Genomic DNA, 19716 nt, shown 5'->3' on the forward strand with positions numbered 1-19716 from the left:
GTTTCAAAATTTACGGGACTTCGCCCTAAATCGCCCCTGCGGCCTGCCCCAAATATTGGAAAAATCTTGCTCTGTTGTTAGAATTATCAGAATCTGGCAATGTGAGATGATGTCAATCCTGAAGGAAATCAAAAATACCATTTCTTAGCAGCACAAGTTTCACAAGAGCAGCTGGCAGGTGAGTCGCCCTATGGAAAAAACACCCTGTCCCCTGATGATGAAGTAACTAGAATAGTTACTAATTAAATAGTTGCGAAAAAATTGTTCTTGAACATTGAATCGAAAATGTAACAACAAATATGAATAAACTGGATATACACCACTGCCATTAACTGTCCTTTCCTGATAAACTCACTCCTTTGATTAAACTTTTACTGTCTCAACGATCTTTCTCGTACCGTCGATCTAGAACTAACAGGTCGATGCTGAGATGATCTGTTCTTTCTGCTACTGTTCTTCCTGCTACTGTTCTTTCTGCTACTGTTCTTCCTGCTACTTTTCTTCCTGCTACTTTTCTTCCAGCTACTGTTCTTCCTGCTACTGTTCTTCCAGCTACTTTTCTTCCTGCTACTGTTCTTCCTGCTACTTTTCTTCCAGCTACTGTTCTTCCTGCTACTGTTCTTCCTGCTACTGTTCTTTCTGCTACTGTTCTTCCTGCTACTGTTCTTCCTGCTACTGTTCTTCCAGCTACTTTTCTTCCTGCTACTGTTCTTCCTGCTACTGTTCTTCCTGCTAATGTTCTTCCTGCTACTTTTCTTCCTGCTACTTTTCTTCCAGCTACTGTTCTTCCTGCTACTGTTCTTCCAGCTACTTTTCTTCCTGCTACTGTTCTTCCTGCTACTTTTCTTCCAGCTACTGTTCTTCCTGCTACTGTTCTTCCTGCTACTGTTCTTTCTGCTACTGTTCTTCCTGCTACTGTTCTTCCTGCTACTGTTCTTCCTGCTACTGTTCTTTCTGCTACTGTTCTTCCTGCTACTGTTCTTCCTGCTACTGTTCTTCCTGCTACTGTTCTTCCTGCTACTGTTCTTCCTGCTACTGTTCTTTCTGCTACTGTTCTTCCTGCTACTGTTCTTCCTGTTACTGTTCTTCCTGCTAATGTTCTTCCTGCTACTGTTCTTCCTGCTACTGTTCTTCCTGCTACTGTTCTTGCTGCTACTGTTCTTTCTGCTACTGTTCTTCCTGCTACTGTTCTTCCTGCTAAATTATATGTAGACCTGTAGTAAAGAACCATTGCTATTAAAATACAAACTACACCCAATTTTCAGAGATATAAATCTACTTAAGTCTGATTATTTATGGACAAAATGAGCCAAAAACACTCATTTGGTTGCCTATCCAAGGTCTCAAGAACCGATAAAGCTTTGGTGTCCGCAAATTCAGGAGACACTTCTCTTCTGTTAAAAGTCGGTCTATTATGTTCATGAAACAACCAATGAATATATAAACTTAAGGGGACATACACCAAAAATTTTTTGCCGAGATTCGGAATTTGACTTCATATTATGAAAGTATAGATAAAAACAATAAGATTTGATGCATTGAAAAACTTTTTTGAGAGTACGCACTTTCGAAAAAAATATTTTCTTTTTGGAAATTTTAAGAAGTCTGTCACTGAAATACCGATAATTTAGTCATTTTAAACGTTTTTTGGCTGATCTTTTTATTTAACATTACTTACAATCCGTACAAGAAGCCCTCCAAAGGATTATACAATTAAATAATAAATGACGAAGTTACAGACCGAACAAGGTCGAGAGAAGCAAAATTGAAAGTGTTGCCTACTATTAAAGTTGTACATTTTTTTAAAAGTTTGGTGTATGTCTCCTTAAATAATATTGTATAAGATACTTACCTGGACAGCTGTAGCAGTGATATTCCGTCCGTAAACAAACTCAACTAGGTCCCACTTTATAATTAGTCCAGAATCATTGCTAGAAATGGTAACACGATTAATATGGTTTATTGCAGGGGAAGGATATAAAAGACGTGATTAAATCAACAGATTTTTGATAAAATTTTAAACCATAGAATCATGTAGTACCATATTAAATGTTATATAACTTTAAAAATCGAAGAAGAGTAAATGAAACCATAAATATCAATATTAATGTATCGAAAAATTAGCATTATATCGGAGAAGAATAGTAATGTCTGACATTCCAAGTAAATATAATAACATCCACCAATGATTGTATCTCAATTTTTATAACCAAAAACGCAAATGATAAGTTCATAATAACTCTAATAACATTAACATCCTAAAATGATAATAAGTGCTGAAAGCTTCCGACGGAAATTGGATAAAATGCGACAATCCCTGGTGTTATCCCGTTTTCTAAAAATGTAATGATTCAATACCACGATAGAGCAAATGGGAGGATGGCGTAAGCTTGTTTTTGGCATGTGACATTAATTTGCGCAACAAATGTTAGATTTCATGATTTATATTTGTTGCAAACTGACTGGTAGTCATCTCTATCACATATACATGTCAAAACTAATTTACGTAATCTTCCCGATTTTAAAAGGTTTTTAGTGAAACTGATTTTAGCCAGATACCTTATACAGACATACAACACAACAACCAAGATTGTTTACCGATTTCTTTAACAATCACAATGCTTGACTTGGATACAACAGATAGGACGATGACGCAAACTTGTTTTTGGCATGTGACATTAATTTGCGCAACAAATGTTAGATTTAGTGATTTATATTTGTTGCAAACTGACTGGTAGTCATCTCTGTCACATGTCAAAACTAATTTACGTAATCTTCCCGATTTTAAAAGGTTTTTGAAAGAAACTGATTTTAGCCAGATACCCTATACAGACATACAACACTACAACCAAGATTCTTTACCGATTTCTTTAACGATCAAAATGCTTGACTTGGATATAACAGATAGGACGATGACGCAAGCTTGTTTTTGGCATGTGACATTAATTTGCGCAACAAATGTAAGATTTTGTGATTTGTATTTGTTGCAAACTGACTGGTAGTCATCTCTGTCACATGTCAAAACTAATTTACGTAATCTTCCTGATTTTAAAAGGTTTTGAATGAAACTGATTTTAGCCAGATACCCTATACAGACATACAATACAACAACCAAGATTCTTTACCGATTTCTTTAACAATCACAATGCTTGACTTGGATATAACAGATAGGACGATGACGCAAGCTTGTTTTTGGCATGTGACATTAATTTGCGCAACAAATGTTAGATTTTGTGATTTGTATTTGTTGCAAACTGACTGGTAAGTTATCTCTGTCACATGTCAAAACTAATTTACATAATCTTCCCCTTTCTAAAAGGTTTTGGATGAAACTGGGTTTAGCTGGATACAGACATACAATACAACAACCAAGATTCTTTACCGATTTCTTTAACCATAAAGCTTTTAATGAAATAGTTTAAGGGAAACAAAATAAATCTTAAGATTTCTTACCACTGGAACGTGATCCCGATCAGTTTTCTATTAACAATCTCCTGAATTCAAATAGCATCAGTAATACCAGTCCGTGTAGTACAATCAACTGGGGGTGAGGTTGGGCAACTCTGCTCTGAATAACATGCAGTTCCATTTCCTCTATTGGAGCTGGTTGATTTGGTGCAACATATATACCAAGTGCTGAAAGAAATCTCGTTTTCAGTTGTTTTATTCTGTCAACGGCAATCTTTTCGAAGGGTTCACCGTATATAAGCGGATTGATGACTGAGTTTACAGGTAGTATCACAAGAGAAAATATAGGGTATGAAGAAGTTGCGTCAATTAACTCCAGTGAATGCAGTCCACAGATAAAGATGAAGGGAACCCAGCAAAAGAAATCTGTTAAAATGATCAGTGCTATGTTTCTTTGGGTCTTTTTTCTTTCTCGCCTTGCTTCAATTCTTTCATCCTCATGATTAAGGTGATCCTCAATTTGATTCGAACGTTTAGATTTTGCTTTGATAATCCCATAGCATATGCTGATTATGAAGAAACATGATAAGTTTATTGATAAACAGGACCATACAAAATTAATTTGGGGATCGTTTCTGTCCACAAAATATTTGAATAAACACACACCATTGTTGCCGTAAAAATGGATTTTTCTACGATCAAGTGCTCCTTTTTCATAGTCTTTAGTGAACATTTCATCAACTAAAGAGTTTATGCGTTTCCATGTGAATTTTTCACCGTCTATGTTAATCCTTCCATAGTACCCTTTGATAACTCCGAGATGAGTGTTTTTGTCTACATAAGGTAGGAATGATTTTATTTTCGGGTTATATGTCATCCCGTTAACAAAAAAATCCTCATAAGATGGTATAAGAGGTCCAATAGCCATAACAAGACTTATAGCCGTGATTGTGGCTATTATCACGGTGATTTTAATGAACAAGTTTTTTGTGTCGCTTACTTTTAAGACTTCAGACAAACGGTACATACTTAAAAACGTCATAGAAAATAATGATAGCTGTGATCCGAATGTGCTGATGACCCCGAGAGACGAACACATGTTGCTGGACAACCAAACATATTGTAGCTTGCAGTACCCTTTTCCATACACAACAGAATCAACTATTGCTATTGATAACAAATAAAAACCATTAAGAAAATCACCCAAGTGGATAAGCAACCCGAATGATGAATTAATAACAGTGTTAGATTGCCTGTCTCTAACTAACAAGACTGAGCTACTAAATATTTTAACAAAATTAAGAACAACAGCTGCCATACCTATAATCCAGCTCACCGACTTGAGTGCGAATCCAGATATAATTTCCTTGCCACATTCCTCGCTGCACTCATCAGAATAGTCACTGCATTGTACCTTGCCGTTACATTTTTCTGTACTTGGGATGAACTCTTCGGACTCTTCGCAATGAAAAACGTTGGTGCAGTTTTTCTCGTCTGAATGGTCCCCGCAATCATTCACCAAGTTACAAACCTGATCATAATTTATACAGCGGTCGTTGTTGCATTGAAAAATGTTGTTGTTTTTTTCCTTAGTCACAAATGTTAATCTTGAGCTTCTTCTTGTTATGGTGATGATTCTATCCTTGTAAGCGCCTCCACATCCATCTGCTTTGATAACATTTAGTGGACAGGTAGAATTCAAGCATCTATTCTTACAAGCCATAAATAAATACTGATCCCCGTAAAAACTGTTGCAACTAACTCTGTTTTCTGGTAATAGAATGGAAGTTACTGTACTAAGTACTGTGATTCCAACGATACCTTCGTCTGGATATTTGAATGTTTCCTTTGAGCATTTTGAGATAAGGTGCCCTGCACTGATGGCGATGCCAGGAATACAGTAGGACACAAATTTTGTGAGTGGCTCATATACTAGGTTCCATGAATTTTGGTGATGTTGACGTTCGTAAGCATGGTTCACGACAACTTTGAAAGGTCTAGTTGCTTCGCAAACTGATATTTCAGCTGAACAAGTATTCATTCCACTGCAGAGGTGCTCTATTTCTACGAATGCATCCGACTCCAGTCCACACGAGAAAATGTTTTCACAAGAACTGCCATCTGGTAAGAACCTAATAGAGTTACCATATTTGCAGGTCGACCATTTTGAATCAATTTCATCCTTCCCATCTCGGCAATCATCTATTCCATCCTTAAGCCACGCAATGGGCAGACTTAGAGGTATTTCACGTCGATATTTGCGATGACAGGTGTCTTTTGTCATCGCATGACATTCTACGACGTTTTCATCACTGTTGTCAACACAGTCGAAAATGCCATCACAAAGTTGATGTTTGTGAACTTTGCATTTAAATGAGGGATCTGTACACAAGAAATCTGACCCATCGTCACACAGAGGATACATTTCACTGTAAATTTTAATTAGATTTTTATTACAAACGATTGCAGCAGATAAAGTAGTTGAGGATCCATTAACTGGACATGTTAATACACCTCGTTTTTCATCTGTGCAATTCATTTGATCTAAAAAGCTATCACACATCGGATAAAATTCGTTACCGGATTTTAATTGCTGAAGAAATCCCTTGGTACAGGCTGTTTCGTAATCTAAAGCTGAACATCTTGTCGAATCGTATATGGTGATCAAAGGCTCAAAAGAGTCGCTAAATAACGGAAATCGGCATGAAAATGGATTGCGCATACGTTTAGAGCATGTCAGATAATCATTTTTTGTATCATTCGCTATTCTATAGCACTCCTTCTTTTCATCTTCCCCCTGATCACAATCAGTTATTCCATTGCAGACTTTTCCCGGTTTTATATAGATATCTATTCCTCCTCTTTTGCACATGATTCCATAGATAAAGTTGTTACAAATCGCTTCATCAAAACAATCGGAGGAATCGCAAAAGCCATTGCATAATTTGATAGCATTTGTATCCGTGTTTTTGTTGCATGAGTCTCCTAAATCTTTATCCCAAGAAATAAGTGACTGATATGTTAAATCAGCTTGAGCTTTATCACAAACCCAGTCATGGTCTAATATTTGCTTCCATTTAAATCCTAACATTCCGGCGTATGAAGTGTTACCAATGAATCCACTACAAAATGAACCCTTTATTTCAATTAGAAATGAATCGAGTGAAAAGAATCTGATTTCGTTTATACAGAGCTGATAATTATGCCGGGTTATATTCGGACAAATTCTGGAAACGAACAATTGTGTCATATGTCCATCATTATTCGCTATAATTTCAGCTTCATGATATTGAATTTGATGCATTGCAATTTCTTTTACATATGTGTAATATGTCTCAGAACCAACACATTTCAGGACATCGAATAGAAACTCGTGAACACATACAATTTGGATTGTATATTGCAATCTTATTTCTTTGCACTGTCCTGTGATAATTTATAAGTTGCATGGAATTGTCAGCAAGGAAAATCAGGGCTCTACTTTAATATTATCGAAAGGACGTGCCAACTGTTTTGACGTTAAACCTACACAAATAAACATTAACAGTATACCCTCGCTGTAAACCATACAAGCGATCACGCCGTTTTTTTAGACATGAACAGTTGCAGTTTTTACTGACTACTTTTAATTTAATGTACAGAAATGTTACCTGGTGCAGGGTTACAGGATAAGATGATAACGGGAAGTACTAAGTATGGATAGTAGACCATTTTCATGTTGTACGAACAATCATCAAAAGTGTCCGCTTCATCCCCACAGTGAAGATCCGACAAGAGGATATAGTCTTCAACAGTGACATTCCAGTAGTATCTTTCACTCCGGTCGACGTAATCCACCCAATCTATGGCATGTTCAAATCCCAAATCTCGGCAAATAAGGTTTGATGCGATGTCGGAGAACTTTTCCGCGACAATAAGTTTACTCTGAAATAATAGTTTAATACTGTTAACATTTCTACACAATATCCATTTATAAATTGTGGTTAAAGGAAGGGGAAAAGGAGCTGAAAACATCAAATTCCGGCCAAGTAATATATTCGAACGGTCCTTGTGTAACCATTGCGGTAATTTTTCACCACCAGCACAGCTGTCAGCTTGTCGAAATAACAACTTGAGAACCTACTTTCTTAGATGAACCAGGTGCAAAGGCTTCAAGAATTCCAGAGCTCGATGTTGCCGGCATCTCCGCGTAACTCATCAGTTGGAACTGCAGCCTTCCTGTAAAAAGTTTGAATGCTTATGTCATGACAGGAGACAGCTGATAGGTTCTGCAGCAATCAATTCAGAAAAACATAAAACATGTTTTTGTTAAAACTGGTAACAAGACCAAGCAAGTACAATGATAAGCGAAAAATTAGAGGGTTTATCTATGGGCTACCTTCGTTAGTCATCTTCTTTGCATCTCTGTAATCGATACATCCATCGCAAGTGCAATGGTCTGCTGAATCACCACATCGCTCCCAGTTACTGCAACAAGGATTGTGCCCTTCAGGATCGCATTCAGCAGCGTTCCCGTTACCCAGGGGGTATCTTATACCGCAATGCCCGTCATTTCTCCATCGTTTCTTAGCTGCAGATTTGTATCTAACTCGACGAATAAAATTTTTTTTCGCCATTGTCTCGAAATGAAGAAAAAGTAAAATACATTTCGTAAAAGCAAATGGCTAAATTGTCTGAGATGGCACCACCCCGTTAGATCCAAAATCCCTCTTTTTCTGCAAAAACGACCATTCGTAACCTTTTACTTAACATTTTTGCTTCGCAAGATGGTGATTGGAAAAATTCTTGCTACAACTGAGGATTAATTTGCACATTCGGATATAAATATTGGTATCTAGCTCTGTCATATTTCTTACCGTCTTGTCTCCACTTTGCAACATCTCTGTAGTCGATACACCCCTCACAGGTGCAATAGTCGGACGAGTTCCCGCACAGACCCTTCTCTTTGTCATTACAACAAGGTTTCTCTCCTCCAGGGTTACACTCTGTAGCGTTGCCGTCAGGGAGGGGGTAATACAAACCACAAACACCGTCATCTCTCCACCTCTTCTCGCCTGAATTTAAGTTGAGAATTTTAGCGTAATTCTCAGATGTTCAAAAGTGTCCTCAAAAACACTGACTGACTAACTGACTTAGGTCGGGACAAAAGTCCGAGCAACTATGTATCCCCTCCACACTTGTCGGTCAAGCATCGCTGTCTGGATCTCCTGACTGCTGGGCACTTTGGTATCCCTCTTCAGCATATCCAAAAATGTTAGATGTGAACGTCCTGGTCTCCGATACCCAATACCCATGCTGGGACTCCCAAACAAGTCCTTGATGGGCCAGAAAATCGTAAAAAACAGCCTAATGTTAACACCTGTTCACTGTTCAGTGATGACAAGAGGAAATTTGGCATGATATAGATTACAACAATACAACAAGGGCAGGTCTCTCCCGAACAGACGTGGGCGCCGCCGCCGGTACGCCGCCGCCGCCGATAAATTCGACACGCCGCCGCCGCCGCCGATAAATTTCGATCGGCGCGCCGAATGTCAAATTTTTGCCTAAACAGTTAAAAAAATCGTAGCCGAATATCTGCTTGTTGCTGAACAGAGTATAAATAGTTGCTCTTTCAAATCGTCATTCAATTTTGAAATGAACCTTAGCATACAAAGTGTACATTAGCTTATAAGATGTCAGTCAGTGGTACAATGACTATGTTGCCAAAAAATTGGTTCCAGCCGCCAATACGCCGCCGAGTGAAATACGGCCTCACGCCGCCGCTGCAGCATTTTCGGCGGCGCCCACGTCTGCTCCCGAACGTTGGGATGGCCTGAGGTGCTTATCTCCTTTTTCAGTAACCCTAAGCCACTCTGTGCCGAGGCACTATACTAGCTGCTGTATGGGGGGTTAATCCTACGAGCCAGAGAGTGTGTATCATCAGCCGAAGCTGTACCAAATCACAGCTTGGTAACTGGCCGACTTGCATCCGACCGGATTTGAACCCGGGTCTTCTGCTTGGGAGGCGATCTTGTTACCACTACACCACCCGGCCGACAATATAATATAGATTAAAGTATTCTAATTAATTTTACCTATTACTGAAAATGATTTTGTACCTTCATCTCTCCATTTTGACACATTTCTGTAGTCTATACATCCCTCACAGTTGCAATAGTAACGAGAGTAACCACAATGTCCCGCCGGTAAAATATCAGGGTTGCAACAAGGGCTCTCCCCATCAGGATTACACTCCGAAATTATCAACCCGTTTGCAGTGTTCACGAGGCTATGGGCACCACATTTCCCGTCGTCTCTCCATGTCTTTTCAACTGACAATTATCTTTATTAACTTCATTTTATTCATAATGTCTTTGTCATCAAGTGATAAAGTGCCATGTATGATTGAAATATTGGCTAAGTTGACCGATTGGAGCAGATCGTGATCAATCACAGGGAAAACCATTCAATTTGCGAGCAAGCACCCATCAGAAAAAGTGCTGTTTGATAATCGATTTTTAACCAAGGTAAAAATAACAAAAAATTACCCATATTCAGTATGAATGTATTGCTTCTATAATCTATAATACTAACATTAGAAATAACCAAACCAACCTTGGGGATTGGAGAATGTGGTTTTGTTTGATGACGTCACATTGCTGACTTTATTTGATAACGTCACATCGCTGACTTGGTTTGATGAGGCCACATCGCTGACTTGGTTTGATGACGTCACATCGCTGATTAGTGTTAACAGCAACACACCACCGCACATTATCATCATACTCATTAGGCTTGATTAGACAGTCTCTGAAGAGAATGGATTTTTAAAATATATATAACCAACATGAACATCGCAAACATTGTTAAGACAATGATTAGTTCGATGTTCGAAACGTCTACACTGGCTGATAGTGCATGATTCGATTTGAAACTTTCAAAATTTTGATCACAAATATTATATGGACACGTTCATTGAAGTTTGAGGATATTGGTAAATATTAGTGACCCTACTGAATGGCACGATGATGTAAAATGTGTCACACTATGAAACTATATAAACCCTCTAACCCTAAGATAATCGTTTCATCCTCTAGATAAACTTTGTCGCATAACGATATCTTTATCAGACGATAAGATATCGCTTAAATGCGGCCGGCAGTGAGTTGTAAACTTTGTCACACTATAAAAACGTGACGGAGTTTATATGGACCCCTTGTTGCCGTGTTTGACCAAATTTTCGAATTTCCAATTCATAGAATAGCTGTATATGACTATTATCTACCTACATATTTAGCGACTTTTTCCTTAAATGGTAGCACCATGTAAACTCCGTCACACATTTAAGAAATTTATATGAGGGATGTTTATGACATCCTGACAAGAAATGCCGAATAGTTTAGCATTATTTTGTGAGCTGAATGTGTTTGGAATTGTTCACATATTTCATTGTTATAGGCAAATACAAATACAGAAGGCAGAAATAGGTAAATTTAGTCACATAAATTTGTATGATATCTCAACATGTGTGAAATTGAGTAGATATTAGTATACCAACTTAAACACCCTATATTACGTACTATGGATCAATTAACAATATTTCAACCATACGCCGGTCATATAAATTATTATATGGCAGTGATATGTTAACATTGGATAAATTTCAACACCTGAACAGGATAAAAATTTGTAAATTTCGTCACACAAAAAATATTATAACTTTATTTGCTCCGTGTTTATCGACATAGTGATGGTGATAAAGTAACATTATATACTAATTGAGGTATGATTCTTCAAAATAGGGGCAAGAAATGTAAATTTCGTCACATCAGCCATTGCATTAGTTAGATAGATTTTCTTTCATATCAACTGCCCTTATTATAGTTGGAATGGATTTATACAGGAAATATAGAAATTAGAAACCCATGCCCATTTTTCATCACATTGAAATTATACTGTTGGGGCAGGAAAAGTAAATTTCGTCACATTTCGGTAAATTAGTGATATCAAACTCAGCATTGTTAAACTTGGGTTCTGATTTGCTGAAAAATAACCTACCAATAATTCTTGGAAGAATATTGAATTCTAATCGGGGTATGGTTCTTCAAAATAGGGTCAAGAAATGTAAATTTCGTCACATACGTCATTGTAAAATTTAGATACATTTTCTTTTACATCAACTGTCCTAATTATAGTTTGAAATGATTAATTCAGAGATAAAGGAAATATAGAAACCCATGCCCATTTTTCATCACATTGAAATTATACTTTTGGGGCAGGAAAACTGAATTTCGTCACATTTCGGTAACTTAGTATAATTAAACTCAGAATTGTCAAACTTGAGTTCTGATGATCTGCTGAATAATAACCTACTAATAATTCCTGGAAGAATATTGAATTCTAATCGGGGTATGGTTCTTCAAAATAGGGTCAAGAAATGTAAATTTCGTCACATACGTCATTGTAAAATTTAGATACACTTTCTTTCACATCAACAGTCCTAATTATAGTTTAAAATGATTAATTCAGAGATAAGGAAATATAGAAACCCATGCCCATTTTTCATCACATTGAAATTATACTGCTGGGGCAGGAAAAGTGAATTTCGTCACATTTCGGTAACTTAGTAAAATTAAACTCAGAATTGTTAAACTTGAGTTCTGATTTGCTGAATAATAACCTACTAATAATTCCTGGAAGAATATTGAATTCTAATCGAGGCATGTTTCTTCAAAATAGGGTCTTGAAGAAATGTAAATTTCATCACATCAGCCATTGCATTAGTTAGATAGATTTTCTTTCATATCAACTGCCCTTATTATTATTGTGACAATTTTTACATCAACTGCCCTTAACTTGAATCAGCTCTATCCGTGCATCGTCCTTATATAGAGTTTTCCCGCCTTCCAAACCTAAATCAGATATAAATGATTTCGGCAATTCACCCAAAATTTTAAATTCCATATAATGTGACAGAATTTACATCATTTCCCAATAAGTGCATGTATTTGCTAACTTTTCAAAACAACATATTTTAGGGCTATGATTGGTAGAAGAACCATCAAATAAAGAGTTGAAAGGGTTTTGAGGACACCTCACAGTATAAAAGAGGTATCGTATTCTGAGTGTGACAAAGTTTACGAAATATTGCCTTAAAACCGTTCGATCCCTGCCCTTTAGCCAAATGTTGTATCATAATTGCATTGTTAGAATGACCTAATCTACTATATTTTAAACCAAAAAATGCTAATTGGGCAGCTATGGTTAACACAGTAACAAAAATGTGACATTTTTTACATTATAGTGCCTAAAAACAATAAATTGTATTTCTGAGCCGTGTATATGGAAGTATGGGTCACGTGGCTAATGTCCAGAACTTCTGAACACGCTATTTTTTTGGTTTACCAATATCCTTAAACTTCAACATGAACGTGTCCATTTACGATTTCGTATCATTTTGTGACGATGTTTACATCAACTGCCCTATACTTCAATCAACTGTATCCGTGTATCGTCCTTATATAGAGTTTTCCCGCCTTCCAAACCAAAATCAGATATAATTGATTTCGGAAATTCGCCCAGAATTTCAAATTCCATATAATGTGACAGAATTTACATCATTTCCCAATAGCCAAGTGCATGTATTTGTTAACTTTTCAAAACAACATATTTTAGGGCTATGATTGGCAGAAGAACTATCAAATAATGAGTTGAAAGGGTTTTGAGGACACCTCACAGTAGAAAAGAGGTCTCGTATTCTGAGTGTGACAAAGTTTACGAAATGTAGCCTTAAAGCCGTTCGATCACTGCCCTTTAGGCCTACATTAAATCATAATTGTTAGATTGACCTAATTTACTATATTTTAGACCAAAAAATGCTAATTGGGCAGCTATGGTAAACAATGTCACAAAAATGTGACATTTTTTACATAATAGTGCCAAAAAGCAATACATTTTATTTTTGAGCAGTGCATATGGAAGTATGGGTCACGTGGCTAATGTTCAGAACTTATGAACACGCTAGATTAATATATGTTAAAATTAAACCACTATCGTCAAAAACGCTGTTTTAGAAATTTACCAATTTCCTCAAACTTCAATGAACGTGTCCATATATAATCATATAAATATGTTCAATTCCATTTTGGACACTGCATGTGTATTGTGTATGTTGATAACTAAAACTAATTTATATTACCTGAGGTAGACTACAATAGTGGCCCTCTGTCCGTACGCACACCAACTAGCTTTCTCTTCTAAACCCTAAAACACAAGTCGACAATAAAAACCCAGCCTGATTGCATTTCGTAAACTATTGATACTAATAACTAAAAACATAGCAGTTATAAACCAACTTCATGTATAAATAGTAAATACCAACCTAAATTATACCAGTGGTGACCCTCTGTCCGTACGCACAACAACTGGGTAGCTCCTCTTCTAACCAGGTTTCAAACCCTAAAACACAAGTCAATGACAAAACCTGTAAATTATCACCTTACAATTATAATTATCTTACTTACAGGGTGCGTACAAAAAATCCCAGGTCAAGATTAAGGCGAGACTGTGAGTTAGGCTTATCGCACAAAATTTGTAAATAAACACAGAAAAAATATAACAAGAAAATAAATAAGAAAACAGAAAAAATTTAATTTAAAAGTTGAGGGACACACAAATTAGGAACTTAGCATGGCGTGCGATCACGTGTATTATATCACTTGTTTATATTGTGAAAACTTCGACGTAACGCGCGCGAGTTTTGTGCGAGATTTTTTTTCGAGATTCGTTTAAATCTCATACTCAGGCTTGCACTCACGCGAGACTAACCGCGAGCCTAAGGTGTCTTTTTTCAGCATCGTAGAATTAGCAGAAACGCGCGATAATATATATACCAATATTACTTCACTACACATGACCGTGTGGCTTAGTTGGTTAGCATGTCTGCTCTTAATCAGCAAATCGAGGGTCCGAATCTCGCCGAACATAATTTTACGCCCACTTTTTTTTGGCAATAATGAAGAACTAATAATTCCTCGGTAATATAATCAGCAAAGCATAGTACAGTAAGGTATGGATTAAGGGTGACACAAGTCGTTCAGCAGGTTTATTTTTAGTTCAAAATATTCTAATTCAATGTTGAAGATGACAGTAATAAATAATAGCTTATATATAAGCTATATAGCATATATATATGAATTGTGTGTAATAATAACTAAAACTAATTCAAAGTACCTGAGGTTGTAGAGAGGAAATAGTTTACATCCTGTGACAGGAACGTTATCAATGAAGGAAAAAAACACAAATTTGACAGTCCCGGTTGCTGCTAGATGCGGTTGCTCGCTCGATTTACTATCACTGCGACCAGTTAGCAATCAGGACCATCTATATATTATGCTATTAATAACTCTGCAACTTTAAAAGCAAGTTTTACTCTTCTCTAGTCTCGCTGCGAGGAGTTGATGGGATCCATTGTCAACACGACGTTATATCCACATGCTTTTGTTAATAAGATTGGGTAGCGAAGCCCCTTCAATAAGCTGCAATTTCGAGTGCGACGAATCTTGCTGCTCAGTTATCGAGCCAATGGTCAAAGCGATAAATTCTCAAATACTGGTTAAAGGTTGATGAGATTTATCTGTACACGTCAAACTGTATTCTCTAGCTCCCCGTAGTCATGTTGCTCAACAATATCAAGTATAAATAGTCACATCGACTATAGGACTTGTCAGGGGGGGGGGGGGGGTGTCAGGGTAACCACGAACAAAGGCTGTACTGTTACCCTGTAGAGTGTAGAGTGTAGATGAAAGAGTTTGTGGATTTGATGTGGACATAATATATATTATATAAACCATCGGTTAGCGAGTGATCTGGTAAATGATGTGTGTCTGAAATCTGTAATCTTGTTAGAAAAAATAATAGCTCTGTTCATTCGGTATTCTACTGCCCTTAAACTCTTAAACTTAATCGCAACACTACCTATTGTATGCAACTCGAATCTCAATTCTTAGATGGCCGATAGCCGATTGGGATCCTTTAGCCAAGTCGTATGGAAAAGTACTCTAGTCCACAATTGTTACCGTGTGTTCAAATCCACCCTTTAGAATTTTGAAAGTTGAGAAAAGGGTGGAAATTGAAATTATCAAAGTACGTTTGCACATTACGTGTAGAAGGAGGGGCTTTAGAAAAGCTTAGGCTCATTTTATTCGTACACCATATATCTTAAGGGGAAGGTGGGGGGGGGGGGCTAAAATCGATAAAATAAGGCTTACGTAATTTGTACACGATCCCTTACTTTTTAGATTTTTGAGATTTCGTTGAATATTTGACTGTTAACCTCTTATTTTTCAGGTACGGTCCGCTATTATCAGACTTCTCCTACTTTACCTCTGTAGAAGCATTCAACAACAAACTAGATGCAAACGGAGACTTACAGGTATTAAAACACAAGAAAACAACAATTTCAAGAAAACACAATGTTTTTCATATCAAGAATTGAATTGTAATCATATCCAGAAAATGAAAGCATCATTGATTCACATAGAGTAGGTCCCACTCTCCATCTTACAAAGCGATGGTGTTGTTTCGTTCCTGACACCCACTGATTTTAATCCTGAATGACCTGCCCTTGCGCATTTCTCCGTATTTAATCAGGTATTTCCCAGCATGGTCACATGAAGCGTTCCTGATCCTTACACGTCCGTGTATACCGTGTACAACGCCTGAAAAAGTGACTTTCAGCACTGCTACAATAATATTACTAATAATTTGAGACCATGACTATGGTGTGGTCTGTAACAATGATACCATCTACTTTCTACTGAAAAGAGCAGCCTTTTTACTCTGTATATAATTATATTAATAACTTACTCGAATTATCGGCGACAACCGACTTGAGGGTGAAGTTGAAGGGTAGGTAGGTGGCATTGTATTTGCTCATCTGGACCATCGATTCGTTCAGGCTCACCTGGGATAGTGGGATAAATTTGTCATTATGAGGTCTTCTTAAAACAATCTCAATAAAAAACATGTGAAATCGTAATTCAGAAGAAATAAGAATACAGCAGTGAATCCTGGACCATAACACAACAAAAAGCTTAACCTCGACTAAACCATACTTACATTCCTGTCTAGAGAGCGAATACCAAAGTTGAACCTGACATCATAGCCTTGGTGAGCGAATACTCTGCCGGGGGATCTGATCTCAACAGCGTGTCTGTTAGCCAGCACAGCGGCTAGGGCAGCTACTAACAGCAGCGAGGCAATGTAACTAAGCTTCATGATTAGGGTGGTCTCTGAGGTTGAATTAGTACGAGAATTATGATGAGAGATTGGATGTGTGGTGGGGTTTTATAGTGTGCAGGCTTGACAGTGGAGGGAGGTGTTAGGAGAGCTCTCTTTGTGCTAAACGCGTTATTTGCCAGCACCTGCCTGATTCTTTAAGACATTTAACTAGCTTCGTTTTTTACGGATAAGTGGGAAGTAGGTCAAAGACCGACCACCGCTTAAGAGCCGGTTAAGAGCCGTTTAAGAGCCGTTTAAGAGCCGTTTAAGAACCGCTTAAGAGCCGCTTAAGAACCGTTTAAGAACCGGCTAAGAACCGGCTAAGAACCGCTTAAGAACCGGTTAAGAGCCGGTTAAGAGCCGGTTTAGAGCCGGTCAAGAGCCGTTGAGCGGCCGCTTAAGAACCGTCTAAGGACCGCTTAAGAACCGCTTAAGAACCGTTGAAGAACCGCCTCTAAAACTGCATTTAAACAACCTAAGAACCAACTTAGAGCCGTTTAAGAACCGGTTAAGAACCGTCTAAGGACCGCTTAAGAACCGGTTAAGAACCGCCTATAGAAAACAGATTTATAAAGTCTACTCTGATTTCTACTCATCTGTGGTGGACACGATGCATCGAACTGGATGCGGCCTATACGAAGCCCTCGACAGTATCAACGTGAAGCGTGGCTTCTGGAGGAACGTCAGACCCATCGCTGAAGCCCTCCTGGTGTCTCCTACACGATTTAAGGAGACGCTACGACACCACGGTAGCACTCTCAACCTGAAGCGTGCCAAGACCTTGGCGGCAGCAGTCCTCAACACCACTTCCGGACAACAGAAGCTGAAGACCTTGAACATAGATGGGGTGGCATTGGTACCCTTGGCGGGATACTGATTTATCTGTAAACTCATTCTGTAATTTAACATTGTAATTGATTTAACACAGTAATTGATGTACATTATAACTATTACTTCAATTTATTCATGAAATATCGTCTATTCATTCTTAACCAATTGTAAATCTGAAAATCTGAAAATTTATTCATGAAATATCGTCTATTCATTCTTAATCAATTGTAAATCTGAAAATTAACATATTAAAAGTCTGAAATTGACGGGAGAATTTTTGTCTACAAACTTCTCACTGTTTACTTGTTTAGCAATCGTGTCTGGGTGTTTAGAGACGGTTCTACAACGGTTCTTAACCGGTTACTTATCTAGGTTGATAAGTAGATTTATAAATCTGTTTTCTATAGGCGGTTCTTAACCGGTTAAGAGCCGGTTCTTATCCGGTTCTTAACCGGTTCTTAAACGGCTCTAAGTTTATTAGTAGATTTATAAATCTGTTTTCTATAGGCGGTTCTTAACCGGTTCTTAAGCGGTCCTTAGACGGTTCTTAACCGGTTCTTAAACGGCTCTAAGTTGGTTCTTAGGTTGTTTAAATGCAGTTTTAGAGGCGGTTCTTCAACGGTTCTTAAGCGGTTCTTAAGCGGTCCTTAGACGGTTCTTAAGCGGCCGCTCATCGGCTCTTAACCGGCTCTAAACCGGCTCTTAACCGGTTCTTAGCCGGTTCTTAGCCGGTTCTTAAACGGCTCTTAAGCGGTTCTTAAACGACTCTTAAACGGCTCTTAACCGGCTCTTAAGCGGTGGTCGCTGTTTGCCCTATTAGCCGGATAAGTTAAGAATTAAGTTAGCATTTCCACTTCTATTATGAAAGAAATCTCACATCTGCTCTGTTTCTAGAGTCACTCAGAGTTAAACACATGATTGTAACAATATTACTGGAATTACTCCTTTTCTCGGTCAAGAAACAGTGGTAGTGCGCGCCACACGTGGTAGTTGATGAGGTCGGTAACTACAAAGTGCCACATTGTGCGTGTGCGACTCAGATACGCGATGACTATCCCTTTGTTGTCAGCTGGAGTCAACATTTAGCACTCTTCACACCAATCTGTGATTTATTACAGTATTGTAAAAGCGCCTACTTCCCAACTTGTGTCAAACACTGGACACATGTTTCCCAATTTCCATCAAGTCCAAACTCCTGATTTCTCAACATAAACCTCCTGCTTCCTCAATAGTGCTCCTGCTTCCTCAATAGTGTCCAATAAACCTCAATAGTGTCCAACACACCTCAATAGTGTCCAACACACCTCAATAGTGTCCAACAAACCTCAATAGTGTCCAACACACCTCAATAGTGTCCAACACACCTCAATAGTGTCCAACACACCTCAATAGTGTCCAATAAACCTCAATAGTGTCCAACACACCTCAATAGTGTCCAACACACCCCAATAGTGTCCAACACACCTCAATAGTGTCCAACAAACCTCAATAGTGTCCAACAAACCTCAATAGTGTCCAACAAACCTCAATAGTGTCCAACACACCTCAATAGTGTCCAACAAACCTCAATAGTGTCCAACACACCTCAATAGTGTCCAACAAACCTCAATAGTGTCCAACACACCTCAATAGTGTCCAACACACCTCAATAGTGTCCAACACACCTCAATAGTGTCCAATAAACCTCAATAGTGTCCAACAAACCTCAATAGTGTCCAACACACCTCAATAGTGTCCAACACACCTCAATAGTGTCCAACACACCTCAATAGTGTCCAACAAACCTCAATAGTGTCCAATACACCTCAATAGTGTCCAACACACCTCAATAGTGTCCAACAAACCTCAATAGTGTCCAACAAACCTCAATAGTGTCCAACAAACCTCAATAGTGTCCAACAAACCTCAATAGTGTCCAACAAACCTCAATAGTGTCCAACAAACCTCAATAGTTTCCAACACACCTCAATAGTGTCCAACACACCTCAATAGTGTCCAACACACCTCAATAGTGTCCAACACACCTCAATAGTGTTCAACACACCTCAATAGTGTCCAACACACCTCAATAGTGTCCAACACAACACAATAGTGTCCAATAAACCTCAATAGTGTCCAACACACCTTAATAGTGTCCAACACACCTCAATAGTGTCCAATACACCTCAATAGTGTCCAACAAACCTCAATAGTGTCCAATAAACCTCAATAGTG

General features: G+C 38.0%; 3 protein-coding genes across 3 annotated transcripts in view; 1 reads left to right on the plus strand and 2 right to left on the minus strand.

Moving 5' to 3' along the window:
* LOC134815976 (uncharacterized) overlaps window positions 1-19716 on the minus strand; it is a 578562-nt gene that overhangs the window by 544740 nt on the left and 14106 nt on the right. The window lies entirely within an intron of this gene.
* LOC134815848 (WASH complex subunit 5-like) overlaps window positions 1-19716 on the plus strand; it is a gene marked incomplete at its 3' end in the record, with an annotated part of 32822 nt that overhangs the window by 762 nt on the left and 12344 nt on the right. Inside the window, 1 exon segment of the mRNA XM_063824431.1 lies at window positions 15739-15823. Within this exon segment, the coding sequence (XP_063680501.1) occupies window positions 15739-15823 (85 nt within the window).
* Window positions 15849-16757, minus strand: LOC134815851 (uncharacterized). The gene is made up of 3 exons (XM_063824433.1): window positions 16510-16757; window positions 16258-16354; window positions 15849-16109 (listed from the first exon to the last, which is right to left on the minus strand). Exons 1-3 carry the CDS (start codon window positions 16666-16668, stop codon window positions 15952-15954), a joined length of 414 nt encoding a protein of 137 aa, XP_063680503.1. The 5' UTR covers window positions 16669-16757; the 3' UTR covers window positions 15849-15951.

The sequence above is a fragment of the Bolinopsis microptera genome, chromosome 5 (genome assembly GCF_026151205.1).
Source record: "Bolinopsis microptera isolate Bmic1 chromosome 5, MBARI_Bmic_1.0, whole genome shotgun sequence".
Taxonomy (NCBI): domain Eukaryota; kingdom Metazoa; phylum Ctenophora; class Tentaculata; order Lobata; family Bolinopsidae; genus Bolinopsis; species Bolinopsis microptera.